The sequence below is a fragment of the Cryptomeria japonica genome, chromosome 10, assembly GCF_030272615.1.
Source record: "Cryptomeria japonica chromosome 10, Sugi_1.0, whole genome shotgun sequence".
Classification (NCBI taxonomy): Eukaryota; Viridiplantae; Streptophyta; class Pinopsida; order Cupressales; family Cupressaceae; genus Cryptomeria; species Cryptomeria japonica.
In genome coordinates, this window is record NC_081414.1 from 730594498 (window position 1) to 730619678 (window position 25181).

The following is a 25181-nucleotide window of genomic DNA, read 5'->3' on the forward strand; positions in this document are numbered from 1 at the left end:
AGAAAATCACCTGGGACCCTTTGCAGGCTTTTCCTTCCGTTTAGCTTGGTGTTTTCGTTTCATTGCTTTATTGTCTAATGGCAATTCTTCAGAAAATGAATCATCTGTACCAACAATTTCCTCATCTTCTTCCTGACTATCAACATCTACTGCTTCAAAGTGTTCTTCTACTAAGGACGATTTCTTGTTTGCTGCATTAGGATGCAGAGCCAAATAATCTGGAGAGAACTCATCAACTTCAAATTCCTGCAACCGAGAGGTGTAAATAAAAATAAGATGCTTCCACACACACAATAGGAAAAAGTTTCATGTACTAGAAGGTACAGGTTTCATATATTCCAAATTTGATCTTTATCTGGGTTTAATTACAGATAAATAAGGAAAGTTTTCTAATGATCTATTACAATGCACAAACAACTTTAAAAATAAAATCCCTAAAAAATTTATTAGGACTAGGTCAACAAAAAAATGATTTATTTGGGTCCTTGTTCTCTAGAAAGCTTTGGGTAAAAGTACAGAACCTTGTCACGAAACATGGCTGCAAAACGCTCATCTTTCAACAGTTCACTTCCTCCAGTGTTTTTCTTTTTCTTTGATGAACGCTTTTTAACTGCAATATCCTCATTTTCAGGTTCATTTCGACCATCTTCGTCATCCTCAGTTGCAATTAGACGTGCTGCTAGGTTCTTGTTTACCTTTGGTAGCTTCCTCTTAATCTTAATAATAAAAGTTGATAAGTTAGACTTAAGGCTTCAATATCCTTTCAAAGTATATCAACTGCTTTTACTAATGCCATACAGGAAAAATAGCACAGAAGACAAAAATATAGAAAAGAGAGCATCATATATAACTGAAATAAAAAATGTATCAAAGTGCAACTGTAAGAAGAAATATGATAATGATTTCCTCTAATTTGTAAGAGAAAAGATTGGCAAAGCCATATAAAAGTCCAATTTGGTTGCAGAATGAAACAAAATATCTAAAACACATTCATAAAATAAATGAAAAGTTTTTTTGATGCTGCATTATTCTAATTTCTTCTCATGAAAATCCAAACCAAAACCATTGAAAATCGTTGATTGGCATTGTTGTGAAAAGAGCTATATTTAAATATTATATGTCCAGTGCTTCCTCTAATGACAAAGTAAAGATGAGTGAAATATGCGAGAAACATTAAATAAATTCCATCCAGCAAACCAGAATATGCCTGAAAATCTAGTCAGTCTAGCTGCGAATTCATTTCAGACAATATTCAAGAAAATGACAACTATATGATTTTATTCTACATTATTGATAGCTTTGAGTTCCGTAATTTTGGTTGAGTATGGAGGAAAGCCATAACCCTCCCAGTATGCCTGTGCACTGCTGCTGCTACAGCAGATTGAGGAGGATATAAATGTCCTATATCAAAGGAAAGGAAAGTGAAGGTTTTAGATTATAAGGTTCAAAAGAAGGAAATATAGAGCCGAGAGGAGGAAACTAGAGAAGATATTCCACTCATTTGAAAAAAAAGCTGAAAATGATTCCAGGTTTTGTTGTGGCAAATATGGAAAGAGAAAAAAAACACCTCTTCGATGATGAGCAGTGTGCTCTGCGAAAAATAGTTGCCACTATCAAAGCAATGCCAAATGACTGCAATGACTGTCAAGCTCTTGGCAGGATTACTGACCTCCATAAACAAGATGAATGCCTAAGTTGCCCAATCATGGATCATCCCATTTCAAATATAAACATGATTGGCATAAAATAGATCTTCTTGTCAAAAGGATACCTCCACTGACTGATTGCATCAAAATCAACATTGATGAAGCCTCTAAGAATAATTCAGGATATGCAGATATTGGAGGTATAGCTAGGTATAGCTCAAGATTGCACAGATTGATGATATATGCATTTCCTATGGGGATTAGAATGCAAACAAACATAATGGAAGGGCTATTAGCTTGTTTAAAGGCAGTTAAAAATAGCACTCCAATGCAATTTTAATAAAATACGAAGTTGATGATGTAGATACGGGTATGGGTTTAGTACGCCACTACAGCAAAAACTTTTGTCGAGGCTGGGTACATTTGGATATGTCCATACAAAAAACACATAAAAATCATAAATATATACATTAAAAATTAAATTTATTATTTATTAATTAAAAATAAGTATATTAATATTTAATACCGATGTATAACTTATACAAGTTTTTAATTTATAATTTTATTATATAGTTATTAATATATAATTTAATAAACAATATATTGACACCCCAATATAATAATGACTAATATAATATTTCATATATAATAATATAATCTAACTAAATAAGTTTTTTATATAATTAAATTATTAATTAATAGATAATTTAATAAACAATATACTTCATATTAATAGATATTGAATGTGACTATCAGTCAAATCCCCATTTCACGAACCCACTAATTGAGTGACCCTAATGGGCAGATATCTCACAACCAAGTCTAATTCTTGCCCCCCTCTTATCAAATCCCTATCCCTTATTTGAGAGAGAACAAGTCTCAATGATTGTGATATCAAAGAAAAACACCTATCACTATGTGGACCAGATCCATCCTACCCACTAATCATTCTTTTGTTTCCATCATCCACCCTAACACTAAAAGGAAAGTAGTCAAAGGGTTTTCAAGAATTAAAAATGTGGTTTATCTTTAGAGTTTTTTCAAGGTCAAAAACAAAAACTCAGACTCCATGTCTATTCCTCATCGATTCCAAGCTGATTTCAATTACAAGAGTTTCGTACCCAAAATTGACCTAGTTTTTCAACGATTCCATAACTTCGATAAAATACTCTTTGAATCTAACTCAACTTATAAACTACATTCTATGTAAGGACTCCTCCCCCCACCACCCCCAACACATCAATCAATTGGCATCTGATGGTCACTTATGAGCCCAATGAACAACCTGATAGACCATTTCCAGCAATGCATATGATTCAAGATTCCAACAGTCAAACACAGCATCAAATACGAGGCAGCATCAAGGTTGTTACATCAGCTAAGCATGCCACCAGCAACAAATTCCAAATTTGGTCATGCCCCACAGTAACTACACTTATTGCTCAACACATATTCTGACAAAATATACCAAAAAGAAAAAAGAAAAGAAAAAAGAAAATAATACATATAAAAACTAGTATCAATGATAATGATCATGCATAAAAACAGTTTTTATAAACCTTACTTTAGCCACCCTTGCCATCCTAGCTGCGACACCCACTATGAACTTTCTAGCTCCTCAAATTTCCATTACCGGGAAGCAATAGTGGAAGTTTCTGGAGATATATATTTTTGGACAATGAAGTATAAACAAAGTCAACCCTGTTTGTACATGAAAATCAAATCAGCTCTTTTCCAAAAGACTAAAAGTCATACTACAACTCATTTGTATCTAATTTCCACAAGCTTTAAGTTTTAATTCAGCGAATCTCCCCTTTCAAAAAATGGTCTCCCACTGATCTAAGCTTCTTCTCTCCATTATCTGTGGGAGATAACTAAGAATCTGTGATCCATTTCCCAACCAACACATTCTCGTAAATCTCATTTCTGTTGCTATGGTGAAGTTCAACAAAAAAACAAAACCTCAACAACTCCTACAAATAAGAAAAAGGGACATAAACCCTTCAAATTTATTAGAGGAAATACCTCCAAACATAACAAAAGGGCGATATGAAAGCAACCTCAATCATTCTACCAGCTCTTTCCAGCACATACCATTGGAAGAAGAAGTTGTTCTTGATGCAAAGTGAAACACCACTCTCACCTTTATATTGTGATTGCAACTAAAAATCCCTCTTTACATAATGAACTCATTTAATCACCAATGATGGCAGAGGAAAAGAAACAACCATTTATTTCACATAAATCAAAGTAAGCACTCAATGAAAAGTACATTTACAATTTAAATATGTAATTAGTGAAAAATATAGCATACCGTTATACGATTAGCACGCTCAGCCTCCATCTTTTCTTGTATGCGCTTTTTCCTATAAGCTTCATATGCAAATGGATCGGCCATCGATTTTGCCTGATGTAATCATTCCAAGATGTCACAAGAAATGTACAGAAGTTAATTAAATGTTTTCACTCGAGGTAATGTTACGTGCTAAGATTTAATTTTCCAAATTGAAACACAAAGTACCAATTAAAAACTCTGAATGAGACATCTGAAAAGAAATCTTAGAAACATGTTAACTAGATAAGAACAGAAAACCTAGCAGAATGGGTTAAAAATGAACAGGAGAGACTCAAAATGTAGGATGTAGTCTGACTGTAAAATTGAAAATTGTGGAAATGATAAGAGCAATTAAACTTTACCCTTCTAAGGAAATAAAAAATCAACATGCATTGATGTCCAATATGAATATACATTAAAAAAAATTGTTATTTACTCTAACTGGAGATAAGCCTTGCTCCTCCAAAATTTATGTTGTGTGAACACTAAAAAGAGAATGCTCAAGACAAGAAACCACCAACCAATACATTTGATAAATATTAAGATGTTAACTAAGCAACATGGTTTGACATACATTTCATGGTTTATATAGAAAAAATATTATGCAGAAGAAAAAAATTATCTTGTCTGAACACCAAAAGAGAATGCCCAAGACAAGAGACCACTAACCAGGGCATCTGATAAAATGATAACAAAACAACATGGTTTGATATACATATTGTGGTTTATATAGAAAACATATTATGCATAGGAAAGGAATTAAGTATACAAGACCTTAAGGTAAAGACGATAATCTATGAAGTATCCATGCATATAAGCTCTTAAAAGGTTGGTGCCAATCAGATTTGTCAAATTTAAGCGTTCAATGTCCTCCTTTGTTACAAATTTGAAATCATCATAAATGGTGGTTTGCGCCCCTTCCTCAAGCTCTTCCTGTAAAAGAAGTAGAATGTATGAAATTTACAACTAAAGTAGCAGCACTTTGTACATGATATAACTTTCTCTAATGTGCGTCCAATATTTGATTTAATACTTTATATCTAATGAAGGCATGGAAGTACCATTACCTAGCAAAAGGATGCACCTACTATAGAGAAACATTAACTAAATATGTGTGTGTGTGTGTATACACACACAGAAAGAAAGAGAGAGAAGTTAACCATACTGTCAAGTTCTCCAAATAAGAGCACCACTTTGGAGCTGGACCCAAGGAAGGAATAAAATAGGACGGAATTTCAGTTGACTCTAAAGCCATGAGCATTAATCCACTGTTTTTAATTACACAAACGTCATTGATGTTCCCAGCTGAGGGTTCAATGCTAGTCATCCCATCTCCCTGCAAATAAAAGTAGATAAGTAGAATAAGTAATCCAAAAAAGCATAATTTGAATAGTGCAGCCCACTGGTACAGACCTGTCCATAGTATGAAATGATATGGAATGTAAAATGGTAAAACAGGACAAAGAAAATTTATAAGCATCTTAGGTCATACATGGAAATCAATATTTGAATTGTTATTTAGCAATGTTTCAGGCAGAAATATCTGAAAAAAAAAAATAAAATTGGAATAACTGATATCAAATCCAACATTGTTGATATTTTGATGTTAAGTTTTAACTTCATTCTTGGCAATTCCCTACTTGAGTAATAAGGCTTCTGAATTAAAATATCCCTAAGGTATTATTGCCTTGGTTCTCTATCCTTAAAACTAACATGCATCCATCACCCTGCACACAGAGTTCCATTGACCTGAATACTAATATCTTTAAGGTATTATTGTCTTGATTCTTTATCCTTAAAACTAACATGCATCCATCACCCTGTACGCAGAGTTCCATCGGCCTGAATATTTTATCTACTGAAGATTTACAGACCTACACTTTACTATGCAGCTTACAGCATCCATCCCAAATCAAGTGCTCGTTCTCTATCATATGCCCTAGCATTAGCTTTATCATAAAATGCACCTAGTTTCCATAGTCCTTGCCTTCTTCATTGCCTTGCCCACTTTATTTTTTTCTTTGGAAAGAGGCAAGACTGCTAGTTTCACTTCCAACCCATACCCATCAATTGTGGAATGGATGTAAATAATGCACTTGTAACACCAATGATCCTAACATCATTCACGTGAAAATAAAATGAATATTTGAGATGCGGAAACAAATCAATCGATGTAAAATAAGGAATAATTTTAGGACTCGGACTCAACTTGGCAGCAATTTTGACTTGGACTTGAGGCTCGGCAAAAATATCGGCGCTGATTCAACCAAAAAAAACTTATAATTACAGAAAAAAAAAAAATTAATGCATATTACAACATTTTACATCTTCCTCTTCCCATGTCTACTGAAAACTTGATGAGAGGTTCTAATAATTGCATTTGAATATTTGATATGATAGTATGATTCTTCATCATTGATCAATGATATTATGATAGTGATAAAATTAGAGATTCTAATCTCCACTCCCAAACCCCCTCATTGTAATCAAATTCTTATATGACAAGAGATCTTAATAACTAGCGTGGGCTTGGGAGTAAAGACCCTAATGGATTTGAAGGGCAGCAATGATAAGCTGCACAAGGTGTAAGATGTGAGAAAAACCCAATGATTGAAAAGATTAAGCAAAACTGAAAACAAAAATGCATTAATGGGGCAAAATTATGACTTTATTTTGGCCCAACACCCTTTTATTCCTGCACGGCCGAATTTGAGTTAAAAATGCAAAAAAAAAAAAACTTTTAGTTTTTGAGCTAAAAATCGGCCAGGGTGTGTCTGACAACAAACCAAGAGTCTAAGCCCAAGACTCGTTGAGTACTTGGCCACACTTGCCAGGAGTCGGCTCACAAGTCCTGGGCGAATCGACTCAGCCGGCCTCAAGACTCACAAGTCCCACAAGTACTCACCGATTCCTCAAAAAAGGGTTCCATCCTTATACATTGCTTGTTCTATTTTAGCACTTGCAGTTTTCAGGCATACACTTGTCAACAATCATCTCTCTTCTTCAACTGCTTGAAAAATATTGGCTAATTCCTTTTCCATGCTTGCCAGTTTTGTTCATTATATCTATCACTGTCACATTGGATCTTATATTGCTATTTGACGAAGTTTCAGGAAAAAACTGCGATTGATCTTTTTTCCAGAAGCTACTTCAAAAAATCTCATAGACTCTGAAAACCTGATGCCTCTTATATAGTTGCTTGGCTGTTTTGACAACTCTTGCTTTCTTTTATGTTTACTAATCACTTGTGTTTGCAGAAGTACATTTCATTTCCCTCATTCATAATAAATTTAATTAATCTTGTTCCAAGTTTATTCTCACATATCTAGCATAAGTTGTTTTTCCATTTTCAGATCAACAAAGATTTGAAAAAGAACATAAGGAAGAAATGACAGCTGTCATTAAATGAAGAAATGATTACAATCTTTCTCAGATAATTTCCTATATAGAGTTAAATAATAAGCAAATAACATAAATTTCCTTTTGATAATATGAGCTAAATGACAACACAAATTTCTCTTTTCATGCAGACAATATTAAATTCTAACACCTGCATAATTTCATGCCGTTCATGTTTGCATAAAACCAGATTCACAAGTATCTCATTTTAAAATTTTTGTTTAACAGTTCTTAATTAGTTTCAAAGTTAATTTTCACAATGAAAAATTAAAGAATCCTTACCGTCTCTGGATCCCAAACCCTGACCACTCGATTATCAGCAGTGATCATTTTAGGTCTAGTGGAATTTAAAGTCTCATGCCACTTGATATCCAAAATAGGACTACCATACCTGTAAATCATGGCAGAAAGATGAAGATGGAAAACTAACTTGCATATAAAGGTTTATCTGTATATCCATTTTACAAACTACAGCTTACATCATCTGAAAGTGCATCACTTATGAATATAGTAAGAAAACCTACATGTGATCTTTGACTCGAAGAGGACGTGATGAACGCAAGTCATATATCACAACCTGCATAGACAATGGTTATTTTTACATATTAAATTACATAAATATTTGGATTAACCTCACTTTGTCACCAGAAAAGTAACATATCGAGAAAACATTTTTGATCAAAATGCATGATCCTATCATTTTCAAATAACAAAAGATCAAATTGTAGAGAATTGGCAAATGGCTTCACCAGATTAATATAAAAATGGCACAATAACAAAAATTGTATAACACCATATAGAGTGTGATAAATCCCTGTCAGCATGTCTACTGTATTGCTGTCTCTCCATGCATAAAAAATAATTTCTATACTAAAGGTAAAAAGATGAAAATAACTTTGTCCATTATTTTCCTTGTCTTAGCAATGAAACTAGATTTATTATGACCTGGAGTTCACCCTGTAACAGTAAAGGTCTTCTCTATCGGCTGGAGGCCATGGAGTGGAGAAAGCAAGTCTGCAATGTTATTGATTTGTTTCCTCATACTCTGGTGGTAGCAGATAACTTTTCATTGCAATCTCTGACAATTGCCCCTACTACTGGGCTGCCTTTTGCTTCCCTGTCAAATTTGAGCTTCACATGTCCCTGAGGTGGCAGAGTCCCAGAAGTCTGTCTTTTAACCACAAACCTACACATTCTCTAGAGGGAAACGGAATACTTCACAGGGGAAGTTTGAAGATCATTCAGTTAATGCAAAATTTGGCACCCTTCGTTTCCAAACGAAGACACCTCTTGACATTCAAAGGTTTCTACTTAAGCGACGTAGACAGGTATATTATCACTAAGGGTTGGTCTTACTAACTCTGGTATCTTCAGATTGTCAGATTGATCTCAGTGAAAGTGCTTGTCATCATCTTAAAGTTTAATGATCTTGGCCCATTTGGAGTGATAAGGTAACCTCTGCTTAATTCATTTTTAGTTTAAATTGCTCATCATCATTGGTATTTTGATGTATGTCATTGCTTATTAATTTCTTTCTTGGTGTTAGAATCTTCACAAATAAGAGGAGCACCTTGTATGTGCATATGGTGTTGGATTTCAAAACTTATAGCTTAAAGGCCCCTTCACAACATCATTAGAAAACAACACTATCTATCAAACAAATGTTAGAACTTAGAACGATGGGGCATGGTTACACAACTTCACAAATATGTTAAGAAATGTGTCTAATTTCAAAGGACTAGGGTTGTGTGATGTTATGAAACTTGAGACAAGTGTTTACGAATTTTGAAAAATGAAATGATGAATTAGAATGAGAGTTTAATGGTGATAAAGCAAGGTGATGCGTTATTGCGGTACCTGCATTCAATGCAAGTATTTGGGAATTACTGTTATTTCCCTAGCATTAGATGGTGTTTGTTACCCCTTCTCTTTCCAAATCCATTCATTTTTTTGCAAGGCTATCATTCCACCATTTGGCTTTTCTCTGCAAAGAAAAGTGTGGAAATAGTGAGGCTCTTCTAGTTGAAAGGTAAATCATTAAGCACTCTAGTATTTGCATGCATTAGCATTCTATTTTTCTTGTATTATCTGCAAAATCAGATCCAGTTGTTCTAAGTTTCAAGCACTGTGAGGGTGATATTCTGGTCAACTGAGGCATTTTGAAGTAGAAGTATTGAGGAGATTAAGTGCTTGCTTGGACAGCCCACAGACAAATTTGTGGAAGTATTTTGATCGAATTTTAAAAAATAAAATGAGAGTTTTAAACCCATACCATGTAAGCTACTTTCTTCAATTTTAACATCACCCATTAGAATTAATGGTTGTTCAGATTTCATCCTTCAATGGCAAACAATTTGTAATTAGTGTGAATATTCTACTACATAATACATCAAGATGAATCTTTCTTATTCTCAATAGGCTTGTATAGACTAGGTTGTTGTTCCTTATACAAAACACAGGAAAAACATTCCTTATGTCTTAAATGTGATGTTGTTAAGTGCTGCAAGTACACACAAAAATGAGTAGACAACAAACACTGACATGGACAAATTGAAAAATGAGGAAAAACTCCAGAAAGAGTGAGGAATCCCTCCTCATGCCACTATCCTCTTGACCTATTACAAAGGTTTATTTGCTAATTGGGGCATTATGGACATCTCCTGCACAAATAACATGTCCAGAGTTGAAACACCTTACAAGCTCTTAATACTATCATTACTTCTCAATTGCATTTTAGGTTATAACATTTTGAAAAACACCAGAAAGACGGAGGAATCACCTCCTCATGTCACTATCCTCTTGATCTGTTATAAAGGTTTATTTGCTACTTGAGGCATTCATGGACATCTCTTGCAGATATAACATGTCCAAAGTCGAAACACCTTACAAGCTCTTAACATGTCGATAGATGCAATTTTACATGCAGTTTCTAACATGTTTCATCTGTGTGATCATCAACATCACACCAATTACAATGTTTAGTGAACCTAGTAGTAGTCAAAACATTATGATTATCTTTCCCTTAATCTTCAGCCTTTGGTTCATCTTGTTGCCCTTGTGACTTTGAAGAGAGGGGCTGAGTCAATTCCTTGTCCATCTCTATATAGTGAGAACAATAACATGCATCGTCTACATATTTAAGGTTTAAGAAGACCAATAACATGCACCATTAGATAACTTTGAAGCCCACCTATTTACCTCATAAAGATGTCATCATCTTACACATTCTTGTTTCATTTAGATGACTCTTCTATGAAATTCACTTTTGTACTCTTATAGACTTTGGTCTTCCTTTGTAGTGCAATATTGCCAATCAATAGACCTCTCCTCTTTACACCACATGAGATAATTGCTTATTGATTAGTCTATAAAATTCATCACAAGGAAAAAATTATGCTATATATCTTAAAGCCAATGAATGGACATAGAGTTCAAATCAAGTAAGAGCATGCTTTGTTAGTCTTAATCTACCAAAAGAAATTTATTGTTCTTCACTAACATCATGCACACAGGAATATAACTCAGGTTGTGCCAACTAATGGTCAAGCTTGTCAACATCTACCTCTCCCTGATAAAGGTGAAATTCTATCTTTGCCTCCAATTTGAACAGAGGGATTGTGGGAAGGATTTGCTCACCATGGAATTTAACATTTTCATGAGTGGAAAAACTGCTCTCTTATTCTTTTCATAAGTAACTCCATAATGTTCTCTAGCTTCTCTATAGAACAAAATATGATTGCAACATCTTCTAACTTGAGAAATATCTCAACTCTATCTCTTGCTGCAAAGGAATCCAAGAGTCAGAAACTTATGTTTACAAGGTACAGTGACAATCACAAGGATTACCGACTGATTGATGTAGACATTGATCGTCTTATCTTTAGTCGCAATGTTGTCTTTGATGAAAAACGAGGACCTTTTCATCTTTCCTCGTCTGAGCAAAATTCGAAGGATCAGCCTTTGAAGGCTTCTGATTTAAGTGTTCGTCTTCCATTTGGTAACTTGGTTCACTTGATGGGAGGGATGATGCAGATTCTGAATTTGATGATGCACTACCTGAATTTCCTCTGGATGATGCTAATCTTCCACCTGTTCCAGATCCTATTCCACCTCCAATTCCAATTATTCGTCTTGCATTTGATGTTGGTTCTTCTACTCTCCTGCCTAAATGGTGGGCTAAGACCATCAATGATCTTCGTCTTGATGAGCTCATTGAGGGTAGATCTTCCAGAAACAAGAGCAAGCAGCAAAATAGAGTTAATTATGCTCTCATGGCCAACATTCATAGTAATTTTGAGCCTCAAACATATTTTGAGGCTAAAGGGATTCCTGACTGGGAAAAGGCTATGGCAACTGAACACCAGAGCCCTCTGAAGAATAACACTTGGGTCCTCTTTGATCTTCCACCAGGGAAGAAGCCCATTAGCTACAAATGGGTCCATAAAGTTAAGTACAAAGCTGATGGAACCCTTGACAAATACAAAGCTCGTCTCGTTGTTAGGGGGTTCTCACAGAAGGAAGGTATTGACCATGAGGAGACTTTTGCTCCTACAGCCAAAACGAGTACCATATGGCTTGTCTTTGCCTTAGCAGCTCAGTTTGGTTGGAAATTCCATTAGATGGATGTTAAGAGTGCTTTCCTCAACAGTGAGTTGCAGGAAGAGGTCTACATGACGCAGCCTCCAGGATTTAAGGTTGCTGGAAAAGAACAACAGGTGTGCAGATTGGTGAAAGCACTCTATGGCCTAAAACAGACTCCTTGGGCTTGGTACATCAAGATTGACAAGTACCTCATAGATAATGGCTTTCAGAGGAATTCATCTGATTTGAATCTATATGTCAAAAACACTGGTGATGATATTCGTATTCTTGTTGTCTATGTTGATGACCTCATTATCACTGGTAGTTCGGCACTTTTGATCGATCAGATCAGACAGAGTTTGTATTAATCTTTTGACATGACAGACTTGGGACTTCTGCACTATTGTTTAAGTGTTGAAGTTTGGCAAACTGAGGGTAGTATCTTCATATCTCAGTCCAAGTATGCTCACAATTTGCTGGACAAGTTTCAGATGCAAGACTACAAACCTGCATCCAGACCTATGGAGAAAGCGCCGAAGCTGACAGCCAAATCTGATTCACCTATGGTGAACGAATCAGCATTCAAGCAACTGGTGGGCAGTCTCATCTACCTTACTGCTACTAGATTTGATCTCAGTTTTGCAGTGAGCTGCATTTCACGCTTCTTGACAGCTCTAGAGGTTGATCATTAGGTAGCAGTGAAGCATGTGTTGCGTTATGTGAAGGGCACTTCAGATTTTGGACTCCTGTACCACAGAAGTCACGATCCTAGACTCTCTAGTTACACAGACTCAGATTGGGCAAGTTCCGTTGATGACAAAAAATCAACTTCTGGGTAGGTTTTCAGTTTGGGATCTGGTGCAGTCACATGGACTAGCAAGAAGCAGCAGGCAGTGGCTCTTTCCTCGACAAAAGTTGAGTATCGAGGAACAGTTAAGGCAGCTTGTGAGGCAATTTGGCTTTGACAGATGCTTTCAAACATACAAATGTCTCAAGCAGGTCCTACTCCCCTTTACTGTGATAATCATGGGGTGTTCAATTGGCCAAGAATCCGGTCTTCCACGAGAGAATCAAGCATGTTGAACTTCATTGTCACTTCATTCGGAAGCTGGTTTAAGACGGATCAGTTCAATTTCTGTATGTTCCGAAGGCAAATCAGACAACAGATATCTTCACCAAGTCTTTGAGCTTGGACAAGTTTGTAAAATTTAGCGGGCAACTTGGTGTAGTTGATAGATTGACCATTAAGGGAGGGTATTAAAATAAAATCTTATTATTAGTTATTAATGGTCAATTATGTAAACCAGAGTTCCCAAACTCGCCGCGAGTCAGGCGAGTTCGCCGAGTTGGCGAGTCGAGCCAAGCTCGGCGAGTTTTGCTGACTCGGGACTCGGACTCGGCGAGTTTTGACCAAAACTCGCCTGACTTGCGAGTCAGGCGAGTTATGGCAAAACTCGCCGAGTCCAAGCTCCAAAACTCGGCCACCAGAGGTCAATGTTTTGACTTGTTTGACAGGTTAGTATGTTCGTCAGGATTCATATATGGAATATAACATTTAAGTATAAGTGACATTTCCTTATGTCTTTTCTCTTTCTTATACTTTAAGTTATATTCCATATATATTGTCAGGATGTTTGAGAGTGGTTTCGGACCTCCATGAGTTATAATGCAAAATCTAGTTTTTGGAGGATCCTTCAAATTTCCAGACTTAGTCAAATTTCAGGCCATTTCAGAATCAGGATGACATTCCAGACTTTTAAGGCGAGTTCACTCTGACCATGATGTAAGGGATGGGACCTAGGAGGACACTATGCATTCAACCAAGGTTTGATTTAGCAACTTGAAGCGTGACCAGATAGTACACAAGAACCCTAGGAATGATCTAAATAACCCCTAATCACTCAACTGACCTAACCTCCTTCACTCCACCTTGAGGAGATCCACCTGATTTGATGACCTTTGAGAAACTCAATCCCTTTAATGCAAAGGCTAAGACACTAAAACGACCAACAACAAAACTAAAAGAGCTAACCCTAGAAAGCAAAAAGTGGGGGTCTTCATTTGCAATGGGGGGATGTGTGAGTACCTCACAACAGGGATTTTTCTTAAAATTTTGAAAAAAGGGGGTGAGTTGGGGATATTTCCTACCTATCCCCACATCCCAAAAAATCCCCCCATGGGGCACAAGGTTATTTTTGGCAAGGGACATGTCTCTGAGGAGCATATTTCAAACCCTTCTGGCCTCACAATTCCCCCTTCCATCCAACATATATATAGCCTAAAAACTAACAGGTCCAAGAAAGACCAAGGTCAACTATAGTCCCAAGGTAAAACCTAAGTTCAAAAAGCACACTATTTAATGCTACCATACACAAGCATTCCTTACAATTTCCAAGTGAAGATGTTCATGATGTCTCATGTTGGTGCTCCCAAAATTTCAATTTGGCCAAAGAAAATACTAAACAAAAGCCCCAAACAAGTAGATACTCTACCAGCATGCCTTTCATGGCATAACAAGCTAGCACACATTATAATTGGGCTTTATTCAATAATGGGTACATGAAACAAGTTTTAAATTGTTAAAAATCTCTTAATTTCAAGGTTTTTTTAATTTTGCCGAGTCATTGCCGAGTCGTTGCCGAGTCATAGCCGAGTCACGAGTCGAGTCGGCCTTGCCGAGTCCGAGCCGAGTCCGAGTCTGGGAACTTTGATGTAAACTATTGTACATAGTAGGTAGTTTCTATTTTTCTTCACTTTACGATTGTTTCGTAATAAAAACATCTTCATTAATGCTATATGTGCATATGAATTCTTTTAATAAAATCATTGCATTTCATGAACAACGAAAGCCCATCGACCCACTCTGATAACATGAAAAATAATTGAATCGAATGATTTATTCATGAATCTACAACGTTTATAAAGGAATTACAAGACGGTGTTCTAAAAAGAACAAACCGTTAAACTAAAGCTTCAACATGAAGCTAAAAAGCTTAAAACACTAAAAAAAGGTAAAAAGCTAACTAAAACGAACTAAAAAGCTAAATAAGTCGACAACTAAGATGACCATTATAGAATAGATATAATTATTAATTTAATAATCCCAACAGCCCATCATTGGGCCAAAAGATAGTATTAAAGATCAAGCAATCTTTTGCGCAAGGCATCGTGGAAAAAGGAGGAGAAAGCTGAAGGAAATCACTGAGGTAAGAAGAGTCAAAGGCAAGCAATAATATAGTGCATCCCATTAGGTATTATGTATCTAAATTGCCACTCACTCTAACGTCGTCAAAAATTCAATAGGATATAAACACTCTACTTTATAATTCTAACTTTGGTAGGATTCTTAAGGAATTAATATAGAATACTCTGTGGACATCAGGATCATAATTAATCATAATTGAGTTTAAGAAAGGTATTAATAATTACTGTAGATGTTAGACAACATATTACAGATATTTAAGATGCATAATTTTTCAGAAATAATATAATGAATATGGATATTGAATCTAATGAATGTAGATATTAAATACAAGGAGTATAGATATTAATATGTAATGAATATAGATATTTAACAACATAAACAATAAAGATGTTAAACATCAAAATGTTAAATAATAAGTGTGTATAATCCTCTAAGATGTTAAACATAATAAGTATAATCATCATAAATACAAAACAGGTTTATAGACATTGTATATGCAAGATCATTATTAAGTATTAAATACATCTTTATAAGAAAACTTTCAAATAATATAAGAATACACTTCATGAAGGAGGGGAATGGATTGTGATGGAGGGGTGATGAGGAACCCGGTCACACTCCCTACCCTTTCCCTCACAAGGCCTTATAAAATATGGAAGGAGTAGACCTGGTACGCCAGCAAGTATGGACAGCCAAGTGGAGCAAGAAAGTTGTAGAAGGCAACCTTTCTTGGGATTAGTGTAGAAATGGCCCTAGGCGAACCTTCATGTCTTCTTCCTTCCAATTCTCTGTGTTAAATTTAATACTTGATCAAACTCTAATAACCAGATAAATATGAAATTATGTTCTTGGCACTGAAGTTATTATGTATATTCTACTTATTAAAGCTCTACTTGTTAGCAAATCAATTAGTATGATTGTTACCTAACTCTTAGTTGTGTAGCTTATGCTCATAGGTAAAGAATTGTGCAATTTGGGAAGGGGACATTACAGACAGCAATGACAATGGTGACTTAATGGGGGACAAGTTTGTTGGGGGCTATAAGGATGTGACTTAGAGCTGACAACTGCAGCTTTGGGACTCCTCTTCTCCCACATAGTGAAGGAAGAAGCAGCAACTGTTCCAAGATTTAAAAATCTTTGTCATTACGATGTGACAATAGAGAGTAGTTTAGGCTTTGTTGCTTCTTCTCTAGGCAGAGATTTTTTTTAAAACTCTATAAATAATTTGAAGTCCATCACAAGTAATCTAAAAGTGCAGAAGGCGGAGCCATTGCTGACTGATAAGGTTTATTTGGATTGTAAAAACTCCTTAAACCCTTTCCATTGCTGTGGAGATTTTAGTAAGAAACAGATTATTTTACTCAATCCTTCACTTTCCCCCAATTCGGTTGAGCAGAAGCAAGTCTTTCTTTTTGTTTACGATGAGGTTGGTCAAAGGAATTTGAATGGGGGAATAATAGACTGTAGATGAAGGAGAAGTTCAAAATAATTCTATTTCTTCTATATGGGGGGGATGTTTCTTTGGATTGGTGGAGGGGATGCTAGAATTACTGATTACAATGACTAGATTTGATTTATGTTGGCATTAGGTCTTTGGCGTCACTGCCTCAAGAAGGAACTTTTAAATGAGGAGTTTACCAAAATGGATGTGATCAATTTGAAGAAATATTATGGAACCCTCTTTGTCTATATTGGAGAAGGGGTTTTTCTTGGTTAAATTTCAGACTGTATAGAAGCAAAAATTTGTGTGGAAAAAAGGCCCCTGGTTCTTCAGAAGGCATTGTGTTTTTGTGTGTCCTTTTCTTGATCTAGTAGTTGCTTCTATCACTAAGGGTATACTTGTACAACCTCCATTTGGTTATGAGATACCCTATTTTGATTCAGGGATTGGTTGAAAAGGTGGGTGATTCATGAGGGTTTGTGCCAATGTGGATATTTGCAAGCCAAATCTTCCATTCATCAAAATATTCTCCTGTTTAAGTGTTTGGACTCGATTTATTGATTTCAAAGGGCCAAATCTTCCATTCATCAAAATATTCTCCTGTTTAAGTGTTTGGACTCGATTTATTGATTTCAAAGGGCTGTCCTTCAAATATTTTCACTGATAAATTGCAGGCATAAGGTGGCAGAGCGTCTTATTATGATTTCTTCATGATCCTTCACTGTTCACATGTGAAAATGGATTTGGAAATAAGGTAGCGGATTCAAGTTTTATTTGGAGAATACATGGGTGCTTCTTTGAGTAACATATTTCTTCCTCTCCATCCTGTAGCACAAAAGGGCAAGGGCAGATGAAAGTGTCCTTCAGAGCTAGAAGGTTTGGGTCAATCAAAGTAAATTGTCTATTCCAATTGTAAAAACTGATTTTCTTGAGGTAGTCAATAGCAAAGAAACAGGACTCGGACTTGGCTCGGACTCGGCAAGGCCGACTCGGCGTCAGACTCGGCTGGACTCGGGAAAGTGAAAAACTCAAGAAATTTAGAGATTTTTAAAGATTTAAAACTTATTTCAGATACCCTTTATTGAATACACCTTAAAGACACAAAAACATCATCAAATTCGGCTCATTTGATTACATACACAAGTATACATCAATCACATAAGCATAAACACAAATTGTAGCTGAACAAAATAACAAACATAGATATATAAATATTGTCAAATGTATACAATATTACAAAACTCATGGAATAAAAAATCCATGTCATCATATGATCATCATCAAATGTTTCATACAAATACCAAAGGTAAATAGTAAATACTAAAGACAACTACAAGTGTACAAGCCTATGGCTCAGAGGGCCGTGCACCCTCTCGCCCTGGCCCCCTGCGAAGGCATTTAAAGTAGGTCCTAGATGATTCAGGAGCCATAGTCGCTCCCTGTGACACCATGCCATGCTCACCAACATCAGGAACAGCACATCAGGAACAGCTGTGTCACTCTGAATCTCAGTATTTCCTGTCTCTGCTCGTGCTCTTCGTTCCTCCTCTGCCATGGCTACAGCCTCAACCTCTATATCTACCTAGTCGATCCGATCAATGTCATCATCACTAAAGACAGCTGTAGGAGTCCCAGGAGCTGTCTGATTCTCATTGGCCCACTCTACTTCAAGATCAACCTCATCTAGAATGATAGGAGAGATGTCAACTAATGCATTCTTTCTCATTCTCAGGCGGAGGTTCTAGTGAACAAAGACGAGATCATTCATCTTCTCCACAGATAATCTATTGCGCCTCTTGGAGTGTATGTGCTCAAACATACTCCAATTGCGCTCAATAGTGATGGTTTGCAAGCTAGCAGGGATTTGGAGGAAGTAGATCATTTAGTCTCCACTAACATTCTTACTACCTCTCAAATAGAAAATAAAAAATCCAAACCCAATTGCAGGTCCACAACAAAACACAAGAGGAGGTTGATCTCAATGCACGTTTGATTTCTGTCTTGCCCATTATGTTGTGCAATTTGTCCTTTTGGTTTGGCCTTTAGTATTCACAGTTTGGTGGTTTTGGATTTGGCATGAGCTCTCAGTTTTCAGTTTGGTTGGCTTCTTTGAATTCCTTTGAACAGTTGAGTTCCTTAGGTTTTTTAAGAAAGATGTTACTTATTTTTGGGACAGATTTCCCTTTTCTCATGGGAGAGGCCCCCGATAGATTGCCTTTCTTACATCAAAAAAACTCGACAAGCAACTATGGATAATCAATTTCCTAAGAGTTGGAAGTTAAAAAACCACATTAACAATTCTACACAAACTAGTCACAATAGCAGATGTGATGTGAATTAGATCACGAAAGTTTATAGGAATCAGCTAAATAAGTCACCACCCTCATTGTTAGACAACCTAGCTAAATGCAACTTGGAAACATTGCCTTAAACTATCAAATTCAAAAAAGAATGAAGCAAGATCTTTGTATGAGAGTCTGCAAAATTTGCAGATGGTTCTAATGTGGTATGAACACCTTGAGGCTAAACATAACAGAAATGTGTTGCCATAAAATAAATTGAAAAGCAGGAGCAGTTTGAAGATTACTGAAACAAAAATAGGAGCATGTAGAGGCGATAGAACAACCAGATGCAACAAGTAGTAATTTTGGAATTGCCATGTTTGTTCTGCCTATATGTAGCAGATCTGTCCTGTCTGATTTGATATTTTTCCACAATACAAAAGAAGTCAAGGGACAGTTTCAAACAATTTCTTGTCCACTTCTTTGGCTTTAATATTTCCATTTCAAGCATATTTTGTTATAAATGCAATAATACATCCTCAGGGATCATCATGTAACAATCTTGAAGCAATATAGTAGAGTCTAGCTTAAATTAACTTCAGAATATCAATTAATTTTTCTTAGTTGAGTGCACAGGAAATTAAGTGCAGTAGAATAGCATGTATCTAAGCAATTTGCAGAGCATTACCAATGTCAGGATAGCTCAAATTTGCAGAATGGTGTCCTTAATGACCTCAAGAAGGTCATAAGCTTCTAATTGTTGCGAAATAGTGGTCAAAGAAGGCAAATTGCCTTAATCTTCTGGAGTTTCTCTCCACATTGAGCTCTCCAAGGAAATAACCAGAGAAGCAAATTCCCCTAATCTCTTGTGTTTGTGCTCAGTTTCTTGTAAGATATTGGTTCTTATTTTGTTCAAAGCATGATGCAACTATTGCTAATCAGTTTCAGCACTAAAAACAACTCATTTTAGCACAATCTTTTACTGTTCTTTTAAAAATACAAAAAAGAGAAGAGGAAACCGCAGGTATATTAAAGAACAAGTTAACATTAGCTTTGGTAATTTGGCAATGTAATATCTACACTAATCATGCATCAAGATCACTCACAGAAAATGGGAGTTTACATAGTCAAAAGATGTCAGTCCAGTGTAGCTACATTACATATGAACACAGGCCAGTTCAGTTATTATCTCTTCTATTATTCATCTCTTATGTCGCTTATATTGAATCTTCTATCTATCAAATTCATAGGATTTAATCAGTGATCATACTATGGATGTAGTGCTGAGAGCCACATCAGCTATGTAGGTATTAAACCTTGATTACTAAACAATATCAAACCTTACATGCCAGATCTCAAAGCTGTTTCACTTTTACTAATTATTTGTTCATTTAAGACTGCATTGAGAATCTTCCATTATAGAGAGAACATGTATATTTTATCCATATAATACCCCTGAATGAACAGAAAAACAACCAAAATTGGGTGATACCCAATAATTTTTTACTTGCCTGTCCTGAACTAGTTCCAACTGCTACATGTAATCCTTCTGTTTGATCAAATCGTATTGCTGTGACTTCCTGAAATGTATCAATCAGTTTAAGAATAAAATGAATAGATGATAAGATATATATTTGCAATAGTTTCTGACACTGCAAAAAATATTTACAAGAGTATAATATATCACTGATACCTGCTCAGAATCTCCTGGTGATGCAACAATATCAATTCTCCCAACAGCAGCTTTCTGTCTCAGGTCAAAGCACTCTAAAGCACCATCTTCTCCACCACAGGCTACCAATCCATGAACTGGGCTAATATTTTAACAGAATGGACTTAACTGATAAATGTCTTACCAAAAGCTATGCTAAAATAAATGTTGTGAGATGACACTTATAAAAAGCTCTTGGCTCAGCTATAAATCAAAACAAATTCCATTCAATTGATAAACAGAGATTATTGAAATCGTTCCTTACCTTCGGCAAATCACGTTGATTGCAGGAGAATGCGTGTTTAGAGGAGCAAGAAAACGGCCCTACAACAACGATTCACAGTAAAACATGTCTCTGGGATTAGTTGCTAGGAACTTCATCTGCAATAAAAGAAAAAATTAAAAACCAAGTGTCACAAAATTCCATGTACATGCCATTGTGATATATTTTATTAATTTTACTAAATTTCCAAATTGATTTCTGTAATAGAAGGAGCTGAAAAGAATTATATGCTCTAATGACTACAGTCCATCAAATGAACTAAGTTAACATGCTCCAAAACATGGAAATACCTAATCCATGCAACTTCAAAGGTTTGCCTTCTCTATAAACAAAGAGACCAACCAAACAAATTCAATTAAGACAATTGATGAGCATGAAAATACATCCCAATGTTCCTGAATAAATTGAATCACTGATCCTTTTAAATACTAGCTATATAACTAAGTTAATGGTCTGCTGCTCAGGGACTCCGGGTCCCAGACTGGTCCGAACACTGTTTGAAGTCTAGGTACAGTCCACCTTCGGTCCAATAGGGTTCTGCTCACAGACTGAGAGTCCAGCCTGGATGGATCTGGGCAAACCCGGAGAGGATTTCACCCTCAAATGCGCCATTCCATCAAGCTTAAAAATTTATTAATATTTTTTTTTTACTTCTGTTGACTTACTATTTATTCCAAAGCCCATGCACAGTTTTGCAATACATTCTTGAAAAATATCACAAGCTCAAACCTATTTGGTAAGGATCTTACATCTCTTTGCTACAGCATGGAGAAAATGCTTTGAAACTAGATCTACTTTCCCAGCTTGGTATGCAGAGTTGTTGTTGCACAACAACTTCAGCTGTATAAGCCACTACATATTGAAGAATAAATTGTCAGATAGAATTCCACATTCCAATCTAACTTGTACAATTGAATTTTTCTTGATGTCTGTTGGTAAACAGATTTGTCACTGACGTTGTTTCTCTGAAACTGATCCTGTTTGCCTGAAGAGCAGTGAATGTTCCAACAGTTGGAGGGATTGTGGTAAAAACCACAATCTTCCTCTGCGTTTGAGAGGGGCGGCTCCCTCGTATGATGGGGGTATTTGTAATTTTTGTGTACTTTTAACCTGAAGGTACATAAAGAAGAAAACACAAAACTAAAGAAAGATAACTAATGAAAACCCCAATAGTAGACATGCGAATACCATTTGAGATTCATGATGAATAACAATTACAAAGAGGAATTAAGCACAAGATATGTTTTAGATATGCAATGATGATGAAAGAAAGACAACGAACCTCAACATACGAAGGAATAAGCTGTACTGACACATACAATTCAAGATACCAAGAAATGATGTGTTTCATCAATTACATATATTTTGGAATTGAAAAACAATGGATTCCACCAATACAAAAAAGGATTATCAATTTAACATATGAGAAATTGATAATCATAACTTATGAACGCATTCAAACATACAAATCAAACACATTCTTTGTTATTCTTTTGAAAACATACAAGTCCAAAAGCTTTGAGTACAAAATGTGAAAACCAAAAGTTCTCCAGAATTTCCCCCCTTTACAATAGAAATAGCCTTGTATTTATAGGCTTATTTAGATAACCACCATCTAACTACCCCATAACTACTTTCTAATTACCTTTTTGAAATGCAATGGTTTTTAAAGTAATAATTCTTATTTGGGTATGACTTTTCTATCTTTTCCAAAGATAAGATTTATTTTATATGTCTTAGTTACATTAAGTGACATAAGTCACTTTTACAAAAAGGTAACTAGTAACCCATAACTTTTAAGAAAGACCAAATTATTGACTTTGCCAAGGTAGCTTTCCATCTTTGTCAGCTTCATTTTGATAACTTCCAAAGTCGATCCTTGCACTGATAATTCCCTTTCCCTCTTCATTGCATAACGACAAGGTGTAAAATATTTTGAACATATGAATTTGAATGTCGACACCCACCATTATTGTATCATGAATTGCAAATAGAACTTTTAAGGTTTTTAGTAAGCTCTAATAATCTTTTACCAGTTAACTCTAAACTTTTGTCTCGAACAAATTTGGCAAAATATCATTTTCAATTGACATGAACATGAAGTGGCTTGTTTCGGTCTTGGAATACGAGCTTACAAGAATAAAACCCACTGACAGGAACGAGCAATCAAAACACCCACTGCATGCCTTCTATCTTTCTCTCTTTTAAGTGCTTTTCCAACAACACCATTTGTAGTCATATAATCAAACTTGAAACTTCATAGAGGATTTTCATATATGAGTATATTAGCATATTGACTGCACCACAATGCTTTATAAATTATCTCTAAATGAAGTCATCTGTTCCTCCAAGACCATCTAGAATAGTTCGCATGATGGCTCAAAAATTCCTTTAGTTCTTTTATAATTGCCACAATTTGGGAACCGGTTTGTCGAGAATTGAAAAACGTTACCAGTGTGCCAATCTTAGCAACTGATGATTTGGTGATGAATAAGAGACAGAAAAAGTGATATTACAATTGTCACACTTGGAGAGAGCAGAGCATAAGCTTCTTCCCACCACTTGTAGGCATAAGAATAAAGTAAACTTTTCCAGCCACAGCTGCTTGATCTATAACAAACCAAGAGCAATTATTGAGTTTTCATTATGGTTATCAATAAATAATTCTCTTTGCTCTCTTTGCAAAACATTAAGTTAATCTCTTGAATGTGGGATGACCCTTCCGCCTTCATTCACTGAACCAATTTCTCCAACTTTGCATATAGATGGATTCACACTTCCAATGATTTTCTGGATCAAAATATGTGATGTTGGATTACAAACTTATTCGAGGAAATCCAAACAATTATTCATCCCGGTGTCTTTTCAATGTCCCTGTCTTATTCGAGAGCTCCTTGCAAAATCCATTTTGTGCACATTCTGCGATCATTTCATTTCATTTGCTGAGATGACATCTCCTCAAGGCATTCTGTCAAACAATTGAAGGGCCTGTTCTATAATTCCACGTGTCAACCGAGGAAGTTGCAACTACAATATCAATAAATTTTATGCACTTTCAATTTTTAATGGATGTTCATGCACTGATTCAAAAGCTACCATCTCGTAGGTAAGGAAGACGATGGAAAAAGTTTTAGATTTCAGCCATAAATCTGCAAGATGCATTTCCTTAAAAGTTTCTAAAGATTTATCAATGGATGAATTTTTTGCAAATCTCATAACCATTGCATACTGTGAGATGATATCTTTTTGAGTCAAACAATTCGGGTGTGCTGCTCTTTGATTCCACATTGGCATGTGCTAGTAGGGTGTTGGAGTTCGATGAATCCATTTAGTGAACATTCTGCAATCGGAGCATTCCATGAAATGACATCTTTTTGAGGCATCCTATAAAATGTTTGATGTGCCTTGCTAACGCTTCGATGCATGTCTATACCGTGTTCCAAAGCTTCCCATTTTGACTGATATCTTGCAATTATGGTATCCATGAAACCACATCGGTTCACAAGATTTGTCTATGTTGTACAAATCACATTCCTTTGAAAGCTTCTAAAGCCTTTTCAATGTATTCATCTTTGCATGTATCCTATAAACGTGACATCCATGAGACAACATTTCTTGGATGCATTTTGACATTCATACATTGTGAATGCTTGCACATTTTGTATACGTATCTGTAGCTGCGCAAGTAAGAAAGATAGGGCTCACACCTATTCATAGCTCATGCACACTTAGCAATAATTCACAGTCATTGCATTTGATGAAAGTTCTTTGCAGCATTCTGGTAAAAGAGTTTCCATGCCATGTCTATACCTCCACATTTTGCAAGCATATTTACCAGATCATTTAAACTACAATGTTTTCGATGCATTCCCATTCAATATTCCAAGTTTCTGATTTAATTGCACCAGTGAGGGATTCCAGAGCAGAGAGTGTACCGGTTGAAGTTAAAGAAATGGACATTACAATGACCAACTGGTTGTTCACGAACTTGGTTGGAAGTGGTTAAAATAACTACTTTAGGTTATGTTTTCAGAATTCACAATCCACAACTAGTTGTGAGTTGTGGATTCGCATTTCATAACTCTTTGATTCAAATTTTACAGTTCACAATTCATTCTACTTCCACTTTTCACCTTTCACAACCTCTCGTTTTAACTTGTTCAAAATCACAACTAGTTGTGAGTTGTGGTTTTCAATTTCACAACTCATAACCACTTCCGCATGTTTCGCCCCCAAGGGGTGTGTGTGCATTCAGTGCATAACAGTACAAAGGTATAGGAAATGTAGCAGTACAC

At 35.7% G+C, this 25181-nt stretch overlaps 1 protein-coding gene across 5 annotated transcripts in view; it reads right to left on the reverse strand.

Annotated features, from left to right (window-relative positions):
* LOC131045580 (uncharacterized) overlaps positions 1 to 25181 on the reverse strand; it is a 114213-nt gene that overhangs the window by 713 nt on the left and 88319 nt on the right. For all 5 annotated transcript variants that reach the window (XM_057979192.2, XM_057979194.2, XM_057979191.2 and 2 more), the window contains 10 exons: positions 20869 to 20927; positions 20586 to 20706; positions 20404 to 20472; positions 7905 to 7957; positions 7663 to 7771; positions 5147 to 5317; positions 4756 to 4914; positions 3961 to 4053; positions 522 to 716; positions 11 to 246 (listed from right to left, as the gene is read on the reverse strand). In XM_057979192.2, the coding sequence (XP_057835175.2) occupies positions 11 to 246; positions 522 to 716; positions 3961 to 4053; positions 4756 to 4914; positions 5147 to 5317; positions 7663 to 7771; positions 7905 to 7957; positions 20404 to 20472; positions 20586 to 20706; positions 20869 to 20927 (1265 nt within the window). The remainder of the gene's footprint in view (positions 1 to 10; positions 247 to 521; positions 717 to 3960; positions 4054 to 4755; positions 4915 to 5146; positions 5318 to 7662; positions 7772 to 7904; positions 7958 to 20403; positions 20473 to 20585; positions 20707 to 20868; positions 20928 to 25181) is intronic.